This window comes from Furipterus horrens, unplaced genomic scaffold, assembly GCF_987537825.1.
Source record: "Furipterus horrens unplaced genomic scaffold, mFurHor1.1.pri manual_scaffold_1, whole genome shotgun sequence".
In the NCBI taxonomy this organism is placed as follows: Eukaryota; Metazoa; Chordata; class Mammalia; order Chiroptera; family Furipteridae; genus Furipterus; species Furipterus horrens.
This window is the reverse complement of record NW_028327171.1, coordinates 109,689,857-109,702,950: the sequence shown is the minus strand read 5'-3', so window position 1 is coordinate 109,702,950 and position 13,094 is coordinate 109,689,857. Positions and strand designations below refer to the sequence as shown.

Sequence of the window (13,094 nt, the reverse complement as noted above, 5' to 3'; positions counted from 1 at the left end):
TTTTATTTTTTAGATTCAGGTGTTGATAGTTGTGAGTTTGTTGTCATTTTAGTGTTCATAGTTTTGATCTTTTTCTTAAGTAAGTCCCTTTGACATTTCATATAATAATGGCTTCGTAATGATGAGTTCCTTTAGCTTTACCTTGTCTGGGAAGCACTTCATCTGCCCTTTCATTCCAAATGATAGCATTGCTGGATAGAGTAATCCTGGTTGCAGGTTGCCCTTCATCACATTGAATACGGCTTGCCAGTCCCTTCCTGCCTGCAAAGTTTCCTCTGAGAAATCAGCTGATACTCCTATAGGTACCCCCTGTAGGCAACTCTCCACCTCTCTCTTGCTGCCCCCAGGACTCTCCTTTTATCTTTCACCTTTGGCATCTCAATCATGATGCGTCCTAGTGTGGTCCCCTCTGGGTCCAGCTCGCCAGGGACCCTCCATGCTTCCCGGACCTGTGTGTCCATCTCTTTCACAAAATTTGGGAAGTTTTCCTCATTTTTTAAAATTCTTGATTCCTCATTCTGCACTAGTTGACTGTTCTTTTCTTCCTTATGTTCCAAATCATTGATTTGAACCCCAGTTTTCTTCCCTTCACCATTGGTTTTGTTGCGGCTACCTAAGTGATATTGAATACTCCGGAGCAGTGGATTAAAGCAAGCAAAGGTTTTTATTCGCCAGCGGTCGGGCAGAGAACAAAGCACCGACAAAAATGGGATTTTTTGGGCAGGGGTTTATATAGGATTTGGCTCCCTCTCTAGTGAGAAGCAGCTTTTGGGAAGTGGGGTGGCAGGACAGGGCTTCAGGAGTGTTGAACAGGAATAAAGTTCTCAGGGCCAAAAGTTTGCAGGGCCATAAAGTTATCTCTGGTGGCAGCATAGCTCTCCAGCCAGGGACGAATTCTCTGCGAAGCAATTTATCTTCAAAGGGCTAAATATCCTGTAAAATATAACTTCACAAATGTTATAAACAAGACATAAGCAAATAGAAGGAGATAGAAGCTGAGGCCTTATAGCTTGTAAATCACCAATTGCTGCAACATTCCTCCCTCACATTCCTTTCTCTAAGGCTTTCCAGCAAGTCTTTGCTACTTTTTACAAAGAACATCTGAGGTTCCTATATATTTACATATTTAGCAAACCTCTGTGACTTTTTACAGAGAATAGCTGATGCCTCTACAGTTTTGTGTGGATTTTCCTTTGTTTCACTTAGGCTTCACTTCTCATGCGTTTGCCCTACTCAAGCATCTTTGCGAAGCCTGTGAGCATCTTTATCACCAGTGCGTTGAGTTCTGTGTCTGTTAGGTTGTCTATCTCCCCATCTGTTAGGTTGGCTATCTCCTCGTCACTTAGTTCTCCCACTGGAACCTTGATTCGTTCCCCTTTTTGGGCCATACTTCTCTGTCTCCTCATTCTGACAGGCTCCTGTGTTTGTTTGCCTCTGTGTCTTAGGTAGAGCTGTCACACCTGTTACGTTGTAAGGGGCAGAGCCTTAGGGATTTGTTAGTACAGGGCGACCTGTTTCATCATGTTGCGGCGCTGTGGGGGCGGGGGTTGTCCGAGAGGAAACAATGCCGCCTGCCCAGCACTCACCCCTTTTCCAGGCACCTCTCCCACTTCCGCACTGGACAGGCACCCCTCTAGCTGCTGCCCTGGCTGTCGTTCCCAGAGTGGGTGGATCTGCGGATGTTCTAGTACTGTGGGGGTCCTTTAAACAAGCGGACTCTGCTGAAAGACCGGCAGTTTCTGCCTCCACCCCAAACCCCACTGGTCTGCACAGTCAGAAGCAATGAGGCTTGATTTTCCCTGGTGCTGGGACCCTGAGCTGCGAGGTCCAGTGAGGAGCTGGGAATGCTCCCCAGGTGTCCCTCCTGACTTTAAAACGTGTGACTGCGCTTTCCACTGGCCTGCCGCTGCCACCACTGCTGCTGCCACACACCGCGTCCTCTCCACCCCGGCTTCACCCCTCCTATCTGTCTGGATGAGTATTTCTTTATATCTTTTGTTTGCTGGACTTCATGCAGTTTGATTTTCTGGAACTTCTGGTTGTTTCTAGTTTTGAGGTAGTTGTATTCCTTCTTAGTTGTGGAGGGAGATGCAGCGTGTCTGTCTACGCCTCCATCTTGGCCAGAAGTCTCTAATCGGAACTGTTTATATTCTCAAAGAAAAGAGCTATTATAGTAATTAAGTTAGAATCTGAATTAATGTATTTCCTGAAGTAGTTAATATAGAAACAAATCAGAACATCAAATTCTTTCCAAAGTATATCAGTATGTCATCATTTAGTTTCAAGTTTCTTATGTTTCTGCATCTCTAGTTGCAGCTTTTTCATTTTTAAACAGGATAAGAAATCTTTAGTTGTGACCTATTTAATGATACATTCACAAAATCTTTATAACCTGGCATTATTTTCATTCTATGTTTCACTGATTAAGTCTTATCTTAAATTTATTTCTTTCCTATCATTTAGTTAACCTCAGAGCTCATGTTTTGATTTGTTTGCAATGAATTTGAAATAAAATTTCCCTTACCATTTATCCTTGGGCAATTTACCTTCCCTGTTAATGAATTCTGGAGAGAAATCTTCCTCTGAAAGGATACTATATGTCTTTGTTTCCTTCTTGTATTATCTGATATACTTTTTCTCTCAGCTGCCTTCCATACACACCCTGACTAGGGATTGAACCTGCAACCTATGTATGTGCTCTGACCAGGAATCGAACCCCTAGCTTTTGGGTGTACAGGTTGACACTCCAACCAACTGGCCTGGGCACTGCTGGAGGTTTTATATATTTTATTAAACTCATTAAATTTTTCAATAATCTTTACTGCTAGGAAATTCAATCTAGTGTTTCCAAGTACTTCTTGAAATATTTTTGAAAAAAAAAATTTTTTTTTATGGCAAAACTTGGAAGCATGTAAGTGATTAAAACTTGGTTTGCTTTAGTTTGACTAGGGGAAATATTTTAAAATAATGACTTTTTAAAAAACTCATTACAGGTTTTTTGTTTTAAACAATGAAGCTGGGTTATTGGAATACTTTGTGAATGAACAATCTAGAAATCAAAAACCCAGAGGTACTTTGCAGCTTGCAGGAGCTGTAATATCACCCAGTGATGAAGACTCTCACACCTTCACTGTAAATGCTGCCAGTGGGGAACAGTATAAACTCAGAGGTATGACTGAGATATGAGACAAATAATGTGATTTTCTTTTTCCCTTAAGAAGTTGGTGTACTTCCCTGCCTTCATTTGGTTTTTGGAAATAGAAGTTACTGTCATTGATGATGTACACACAATATTCTAAACCTTGGCATTGCTTTAAGAATTTATGAAATCTATTTTAACAAAAACGTTTTTTAAGTGGGACAGTGAACAAGTCTGTTTTAAGATTGACCCCTCTAAAATACTTGTGGAGTTGAAACTCTAATTACTGAAAAATCTAAAAGCCTAGCCTTCTCTAAAGACTATGTCTGCCATTGATTAGTAGTTTACCCTTTTCTTGATTTGATTTCTATGCCCTCTGTGATTTTTTAGAAACTAATGGACATAGTTGGAATTTATTAAAATGTTCATATTCATTAAAATAAAGGTTATATTTGTTTAGATAAATTTGTGTTTTTCATCTAATTAATACACATGAAGTGTAGTGATAATCTTAGCCAAGCATGCTGCTTGAGATCTGAAAGTACTGAGTACACATTAAATACTTAATAAAGTATTTCTTTAAATAAGAGCATATTTTTATGAGAAACTTGTGTTTTATCCCCATCTAGCTGCATGTAATATATCCTCCTTTTGAAATATCCACATCTAGCTACTGTGTTACCTAACAAGGTTGATGATTGGGTCTCTTTGCTCTAGGGAGAGTACAGCTTATCCCTGGTTTTCAATGATCTTTTCTTCATGCTGTAGACAATTAATTGTATTCCAAATATAATTATATAAGTAGATAACTTGTAGATTCTTTTTATCAGCCACAGATGCTAAAGAGCGACAGCATTGGGTTAGCAGACTTCAGATATGTACACAACATCACACTGAAGCTATTGGAAAGGTATGTGGATTTATGTACAGTAGTAATGCATAAAAATGGGGAAAGAGTTTTTAAACATTTTTTACATTTTTAAATTGAGATGTTATTCGTGTACCATAAGATCTACCCTTTTAAGTGTGCACTCCATTGTTTTTTAGTGTATTTGCAGGATTGTGCAACCATTGCAACTATCTAATTTCAGAACACTTTTTTTTTACCCTCCAGAAAACCTATATCCATTAGTGATCACTCCCTATTTGCCACTTTCCAAGCCACTGGCAAAAACTAATGTCTATATTTTATGTCTATGGGTTTTCTATTCTGGGGCATTCATGTAAATGGAATTATGCAATATGTGTGTGTGTGTGTGTGTGTGTGTGTGAAGATTTTATTTATTTACTTTTAGAGAGGAGGGAGAGAGGGAGGAAGAGAGGAAGAGAAACATCAATGTGCGAGAGATACATTGATCAGGTGCCTCTCACACACCCCCAACTGCCCCACAACCGAGGCATGTGACCTGACTGGGAATCAAACCAATGGCCAGTTCACAGGCCGGAGCGCAATCCACTGAGGGACACCAGCCAGGACAATATGTGTTTTTTAGTATCTGGCTTCTTACAATCAGTATGATGTCTTCAAGGTTCATATATGTTGTTGCATGTATCACATTTTATTCCCTTTTAGTAGGTGAACAATATTCAAATGTTTGGCTATACCATATTTTATTTATTCAAGCATCAGTTGATGGACATTTGGGTTTCCTTTTTGTGGCTATTATGAATAATACTGAAGTGAACTTTTGTGTTTAAGTTTTGTGTAAACACACGATTTCAGTTCTCTAGGGTAGAGATTTAGGAGTAGAATCACTGTATAATGTGGTACAACAATTAAAAAAGTTCCCTGTTTAATTTTTTGAGGAATTGCAAAACTGTTTGAGGCTGAAACATTTCACATTCCCACCAGCAATGTATGAGGGTTTCAATTTTCCACATTCTCACCAATGCTTGTTATTATAATCCCTTTTTTTGTTATAGTTATAGCCATCCTAGTGAGTGCGAAATGGAATATCAGTGTAGTTTTGGTTTCATTTCCTAATGAATAATATGTTGAGATTCTTCCCATATGCTTATTGGGATATACAAATGTGTATTTCTTCTTTGGAGGTTTTTTTTTCTTCTTTTTTCTTTTAAGGTGGAAAAGAGGGTATTGGTACTTGAAATATGAGGTTAGAGGTATCTAAAAACTAGTATCTGGGAAGCATACCTAGGTGATAGTTTGACTTAAGTTGTTTTTTCCCTGTGAGTTTTAAAAAGTTGTTTGTTGTCATTTCTAACTACCTGGACCCTGGAAGTGGACTGGAGACACAGGTTTAAATCTTAGCACCACAATCTACTAACTATGGAAGCCTGGGTGCTACTGCAATAGTGTGAAACTTATCGAATTTGAAAGTAATAAAGAATGACATGAGAGCTAGATCTCCAAGATGATAGCCTCGGTAAACATGGCTTGCCTCCTTGCACAACCACATCAAAATTACAACTAAAATATAGAACTCAGAACAGTCAGAAATTGAGTTGAATGGAAGTCTGACAACCATGGAATTAAAGAAACCACATCCATCCAGAATGGTAGGATGGGTGGAGACTGGCACCACATTCATGACTAGTAGGTAAAAATTTGGGAGGGATAGCTCAGGAGTAAGGGGTCCCAGCCCCACACCAGGCCCCCCAGCCCAGGGTCCCACTATCAAACTGATAAGTCTCATTAATTTATGGTCTCAAAAACCAGCAGGATTGAGTCAGTGGAAGAAACTACTGGACTCCCAATAACTCCTCTTAGGAACCCACATATGGATTTAACCAGACTAACTCCCTCTAGTCCAGCATGGGGGTAGCAGCTTGAAAGGCACCAGTGGCATATGGAGAGGTACTGAAGTATCTGGCATCAGGGCAAGAGCTGGAGGACAGCTTTCTCCCAGATAGAAAGGAGGGTGGAGGCCATTGTTCCTTTTCTGAAACCTCTACCCACACAGCCAGAGAGCTGGCAGGCTGGAGCTATATCTGAGACTGGCTCACATTGTTTGCCCCGCCCTGGGGATTCCCTAAGGCCTGACCCACCCAAATTACAGGCTCACCCACACTGTTAACAATGGCTTTTTCATAGGAATGGCTTGTCTAGACTCATGCTTCACATTTTCCTAAGTCCTCTCAAATAAGCATCAACCAGCCTCAGCGAGCCCGCAGCCCCCATACCACTTCCTAAGTGGCCCCAGGTCTGGCACTAGCAACAGCCAGTGTAGGTTCACGGCTCCACTTCACCTGGGAACCTCCAGCCCAGCAAAAGTAGCAGCCATCTGAAGATTACTTTGTAGCTTATGCAAGATGGCACTGGGCAGAACACAGGTGGTGGCTGACCTTGGCCTGCACCACCCAGGAAACGCCAGAGCTTGCACACCCAGTGGACAGCTACAGATCACATTGAAGTGCCACCACCCTGACTCTGCACAGGGGATCCTCCACAGAGAATGGAGGTTGGTGGTCAGTAGTCACTGCCAACCCTTGCAGCTGACTATACTGGGTAAATATCTCCTATTGACTTGCCAACTGCAACCAAGGCTCAACTATAAGAGGAGGTAGTACTCAGCCTTCACAGAGGGTACACCTCCAGTACCTAGCTTGGGTGTACTGAAAGGCTGTGCCATTGGGCCCTATAGGACACCTACTACATTAGACCATGGTACCAAGACAGGGAGTCATAGCAGCTCAACTTAATACATAGAAACAATAACATGGCAGCTGCTCAAATGAGGAGACAAAGAAACATGGCTGAAATGAAGGAACAGAGCAAAACTCCAGAACTAAACAAAATGGAGATAAGCAATTTATCAAATGCAGAGTTCAAAACACTGGTTATAAGCAGGCTCAAAGAACTTAGGACTTTAAGAGCATAAAAAGATCCCATCAGAAACAAAGGATACACTCATTGAAATAACAATTTACAAGGAATCAACAGGAGAGTGTCTGAAGCTGAGAATCAAATCAATGATTTGGAACACGAGGAACCAAAAAACAACCAATCAGAACAAGAAGAAAAAGAATCCAAAAAAATGAGGACAATTTGAGGAGCCTCTGGGACATCTTCAAGCATTCCAACATTCCCATCATAGGGGTGCCAGAAGGAGTAGAGAAAGAGCAAGACATTGGAAATCTATTTGAAAAAAATAGTGAAAGAAAACTTCCCTGATGTGGTGAAGGAAATAGACATACAAGTCCAGGAAGCACAGAGTTTTAAACAAGGTGGATGCAAAGAGGCCCACTCTAAGACACAACATAATTAAAATGCCAAAGGTTAAAAATAAGGAAAGAATCTTAAAAGCAGCAAGAGAAAAGCAGTTAGTTATCAACAGGGGAGTTCCCATAAGACTGTCAGCTGATTTCTCAAAAGAAACTTTGCAGGCAAGAGGGATTGGCAAGTATTCAAAGTGATGAAAACAAAGGACGTACAATCTAGATTGCTCTAGCAAAGCTATCATTTAGAATGGAAGGGCAAATAAAGTGCTCCTCAGACAAAGTAAAGCTAAAGGACCTCATCATCACCAAAACATTATTATATGAAATATGAAAGGGACTTATTTAAGAAAAAGAAGCTCAAAACTACGAACAATAAAATGGCAATAAATACATACTCATTGAGACTTCTGGCCAAGACAGAGGCCTAGATAGACACGCTGCATCTCCTCCCATAACTAAGAAGGAATACAACCACGTTAAAACTGGAGACAACCATTAGTTCCAGAACATGGAGCTGCATGGAAGTCCACAAAAAAGATATAAAGAAGAAATACTCATCCAGACAGGTAGGAGGTGTGGAGCCAGGGCAGAGAGGACACAGTGTGATGACAGTGGCTGTGGCTGGCCAGCAGAAAGCATAGTCATATATTTTTAAAAGTCTGGAGGGACACCTGGGGAGTGCTCCCAGCACCAGACCAGACTTGCACAGCTCAAGGTTCCAGCGCCAGGGAAAATAAAGCCTCATTGCTTCTGACAGTGAAAACCAGTGGGGGTTGGGATGGAGGAAAAAACTGCGGTCTCTTCAGAGTTCATTTGTTTAGGGGCCCCCATGGTCCTAAAATGTCCGCAGACCCACCCACTCTGGGAACCACAGCCAGGGCAGCAGGTAGAGAGGCTCCCATCTCATATGGGAAGCAGGAGAAGTGTCTGGAATGGGGGTGAGTGCTGGGCAAGCAGCATTGCTCCCTCTCAGACCCCTCCCCCACATACAGTGCCACAACATGGTGAAATGGGTTGCCCCATACTGACAAATACCTAAGGCTCTGCCCCTTACAATGTAACAGGTGCGACAGCTCTACCTAAGACACAGAGGCAAACACAGGAGCCTGTCAAGTTGAGGAGACAGAAGTATGGCCCAAAAGAGGGAGCAGATCAAGGTTCCAGTGGGAGAACTAAACAACAAGGAGATAGCCAACCTCACAGATGCAGAGGTTTAAAACACTGGTGATAAAGATGCTCACAGACTTGACAGATATGCTTGAGTATGGCAAATACAGAAGGGAAGAAGTGAGGACTATGCTAAATGAAACGAAAGAAATCCACACAAAACCAATGGTAAAAGTAAGGTAACCGGGGTTCAAATTGATTATTTGGAATGTAAGGAAGAAATAAAGAGTCAACCAGTATACAATGAAGAAACAAGAATTGAAAAAAAAAAAACGAGGAGAGGCTTAGGAACCTCTGGGGCAGCTGTAAATGTACCAACATCAGAATCGTAGGAATGCCAGAAGGAAAAGAGGAAGAGCAAGAAATTGAAATCTTATTTGAAAAAATAATGAAGGAAAACTTCCCTAATTTTGCAAAGGAAATACACATACAAGTCCAGGGAACACTGAGAATCCCAAACAAACTAGAACCAAAAAGGACCACACCAAGACACATCATAATTAAAATGCCAAGGGTTCAAGATAAAGGGAGAATCTTAAAAGCAGCAAGAGAAAAATAAAAGAGTTAACTACAAAGGGGTTCCTATAAGACTGTCAGCTGATTTCTCAAAAGAAACTTTGCAGGCAAGACGGGACTGTCAAGAAGTATTAAAGGTGATGAAAAGCAAGGACCTACAACCAAGACTGCTCTATCCAGCAAGGCTATCATTTAGAACAGAAGGGCAAATGAAGTGCTTCCCAGATGAGGTAAAGCTAAAGGAGTTCATCATCACCAAGCTATTATTATATGAAATGTTAAAGGGACTTATTTAAGAAAAAGGACCAGAACTATGAACATTAAAATGACAACAAACTCACAACTATCAACAACAGAACCTAAAAAAATAAAAACAAAAACAAACTAAGCAAACAGCCAGAATAGGAACTGAATCATAGGTATCAGAATCATTTGGAGGGTTATCAGCTGTGAGGGCAAAGGGGGAGAAATGGGGAAATGGTTCAGGGATTAAGAAGCATAATTGGTTGGTACAAAACAGACGGGGAAGTTAAGAATAATATAGGAAAGGTTGAAGCCAAAGAACTTCTATGCATGACCCATGGACATGAACTAAGGGGGGTGGGATTGCTGGAGGGAAGGGGGGTACTGGGTGGAGGGGAGCACAGGGAAAAGAAATTGGGACAGTGTAACAGCTGAATCAATAAAATAAAACTTTTTAAAAAAAGAAGCATAATTGGTAGGAACAAAATAGACGGATGTTAAGAATAGTATAGGAAAGAAAAGCTGAAGAACTTACATGTACAACACATGACATGAACTAAGTGGGTGTGGGGGGTAATTGCTGGAGGGAAGGGGGTTACCAGGCAGAGGAGGACAAAAGGGAAAAAATTGGGACAACTGTAACAGCGTAATCAATAAAATATACTTAAAAAAATACTTCTCTATCAACAAATGAAGCTAAAATGCAAACTAAGCAAACAAACAGACCAGAAACAGAATCATAGATACAGAGAATAGTTTGATGGACAGCAGATTGGGGGGTGTGAATTGGGGATAGGTGAAAACATGAAGGGATTAAGAAGCACAAATAGGTAGTTACAGAATAGTCATGGGGATGTAAAGTACAGTATAGGAAGTGGAGAAGCCAAAGAACTTGTATGTATGGTCTGTGGCCATGAACAAAGTTTTGGGGATTGCCTGATGGAGTGGGGGGTGCTGGGTGGAATATGGCAAAAGGTGTAAAATTGTGACAACTATAATAGCATAATCAATAAAACATAAATTAAATAAAAAGAATAAATTTAAAAATAAGTTGTTTGTGATTTAGGCCTATTACACAGTCTTAGGAAATTTGACATAAAAGCTTTTATCATACTGCAAGATTACAATCATTGGCAGCAATCATACCAGTTTGTTCAAAGAAACTTGCATGTTACTTTTAGAAAATTTATAGTGAAATTGTCAAGTACATTTTTTTGCCTCAATTATGGAGTTTAAAAATCTGAAATTAGAAATTTACCATTCTAATATTTATAAAATGGGAAAAAGTATTCTCGATCACACATCTCCCATTAAGTTTCTAAATAAATTACTGGTTTACTGTGGGATGTGTGAAATGCTTACACTTTGTGTGTCTTAAAATTTATAATTTTTAGAAACATTCTTCTAGTTGGTTCTGAGATTACTTTAATTTTTTAAATTACTCATGTGTAAACCTCATAGTTTGAAGGTTAGAGAGCCTAAAAATTATTTAAAGGAATGATTTTCTTTGTTTGTCTAATAGAATAACCCTCCTCTGAAATCACGGAACTTCTCACTTGCATCTAGTGGTAATTCTCCTATAGCCCAGAGGAGACCAAGTCAAACTACTATTTCTTTTTTTAATGTTGGACATTCCAAACTGCAATCAACGAGCAAAAGAGCTCACTTATCTCCAGACCATCTTGTGGAAGTCAGAGAAGTAAGTATGAATTGCATTTGAGTTAAAATGCACAAAATAATCTTACCTACTTGGTTTTATCACACACAAAAAATTTTAATTTTGTTTGCATCTTCTCGGGCTCCCAGTGTTTGCCATGTAATATGCCGAGATAATTTTTAAGTCATAAAGATTTCCTGATTAGGGAGGGGGTTCAGTGAAAAACTGAAGGGATTAAGAAGTTCAAGATAGTAGTTACGGAATAGTCACAGGGATCTGGATTGCAGCATGGGGAATGTAGTCATTAATATTACAGTGGCTATGTCTGGGGCTGGGTGGGTGCTTAAGTCTGGGGGGTGGGTACCACTTTGTGGAGTGTGTGGTTGTCTGGCCACTATACTGTACACCTGAAACTGATATGGAGTGATGCTGAATGTGGGCTGTGATTTTAAAATTTTTAAAAAGATTCCATGAAAATATATGGTGTTCAAAGTTTCCTCAATTCTGTCAATTATATATTAGATACACTCTAATTTTTCAAAAGTCTTTGATTTCTCAAGTAAAAGTACAGACTCCTTTGATGTAAAATTTAAGCCTAGTGGGAAGGGTATCTGGCCAAACAAGTGACTCTTTTAAACAATATAGACATATTTATATATGTATATGTATATGTACACACACACACACACAAAATTTCAAGTATACACAAAAATAGAATAGTTAAATTCTTGATGTTGCCTTACCTCAACATTTGCATCTTTCTCTTTCAAGTGCCAAATAATTCTACTTCACAATGCAGTTAGGGTCTAGATATTCCAGGTATTGTTTGCTGAGCTAAATTTGATAAGAGCGTGCGAGTGGCCTCACACGATAATGTGGTTAGAAATTAGAGGAATGTTTTAATAGCCTTTTAAGTTACTTGTGGCTATTCTTCTTAGGTGCTACATGGAAACTTGACAGTGGTAGTTCCTTAAATGTTAGATGCAGTGTGGAATCTAATATATCGGGGAACTTCTCATGTTGTTGTATGAAAACTCACTGATATGTTTTGTACTTTGAATGGACCCTAAACTATGCATGATTTTGTAACACCATGGCATCAGTCATTTGGAAAACACTAGTTCACTGAGTTATGCAGGTCTTGCAAATGTTGGTCTCTTTTATCATTTTATAATATCAAAAATTCACGTTCATTAACATCCCCACCAATCTCATCAGAAAAGGCTTTCAGTATTGGGAAGCTGTCAAGCTTATGGTGACAGATAGGTTTTCCAAAATTCTAATTTTCATTTTAAAGCTCAGATTTTATAATTGACAACAAATACTGTCAGATTTTCTTGAAATGCCAGGCTCGTTCTGTTGAATTTTGAATACTGTGAATGTCTACCACAAACCCCCAGGTCTGACTATTTAGTTCCTAACAGTCATTCTGTAAAGGAAAGGCACTCCTGTGTTTCTCCTCTACTCTATTGCAACACTGTACACTTCTGTGCCCTGGTCACCACATGTGTTGGGGTTTCCCCTCACTAAGCAGTTCTCTAATTCTCTGTGGACACTAGTTGGGTATCCTACAAGATTTTTTAAATTTATTTTTAGAGGAGAAAGGGAAGGAAAGAAACATTAGTATGTGGTTACCTTTCACCTGCCCCCAATCAGGGAGCTGGCCCACAGCCCATGCATGTGCCCTGACTGGGAATCGAACTTGCAACCCTTTGGTGCTGACTGGGAATTGAAGTGGTATCCCTTGGGTTTGCAGGCCAACACTCAATCTACTGAGCCACACCAGCCAGGATATCCTACAGTTTAATTCAATTCTGACACTATCTGCCCCTGACCAACTGGCTATAAATCTGAGGTTTCTCCTACTCTTCCCTCATGTATGATCATTTGTTAGAACAGCTCATAGAACTCAGGAGAACAGTTCATTTTCTGTTTTACCAATGTATTATTAAAGATAATAAATCAGGAACAGCCAAATGGAAAAGATGCATAGGGCAAGATATGGGGTAAGGGGAATGGGTCTTCTGTACCCTCTCTGATTATATCATCCTCCCAAGTACCTCCAAGCGTTCATCAACAGGAAGCTCTCCAAACCTCTTTTGGGTTGACTACATCATTGGCGGATGGTGATTAATTTAACCTTCAGACCCTCCCCTCTTCTGAGAGGCTGGAGGTGGGCTGAAAGTTTCAGCA

At 40.1% G+C, this 13,094-nt stretch overlaps 1 protein-coding gene across 3 annotated transcripts in view; it reads left to right on the top strand.

Annotated features, from left to right (window-relative positions):
- OSBPL11 (oxysterol binding protein like 11) overlaps positions 1-13,094 on the top strand; it is a 109,976-nt gene that overhangs the window by 37,388 nt on the left and 59,494 nt on the right. For all 3 annotated transcript variants that reach the window (XM_090277828.1, XM_090277818.1, XM_090277833.1), the window contains exons 3-5: positions 2,994-3,169; positions 3,970-4,049; positions 10,767-10,943. In XM_090277828.1, coding sequence (XP_090133954.1) covers positions 2,994-3,169; positions 3,970-4,049; positions 10,767-10,943 — 433 coding nt within the window. The remainder of the gene's footprint in view (positions 1-2,993; positions 3,170-3,969; positions 4,050-10,766; positions 10,944-13,094) is intronic.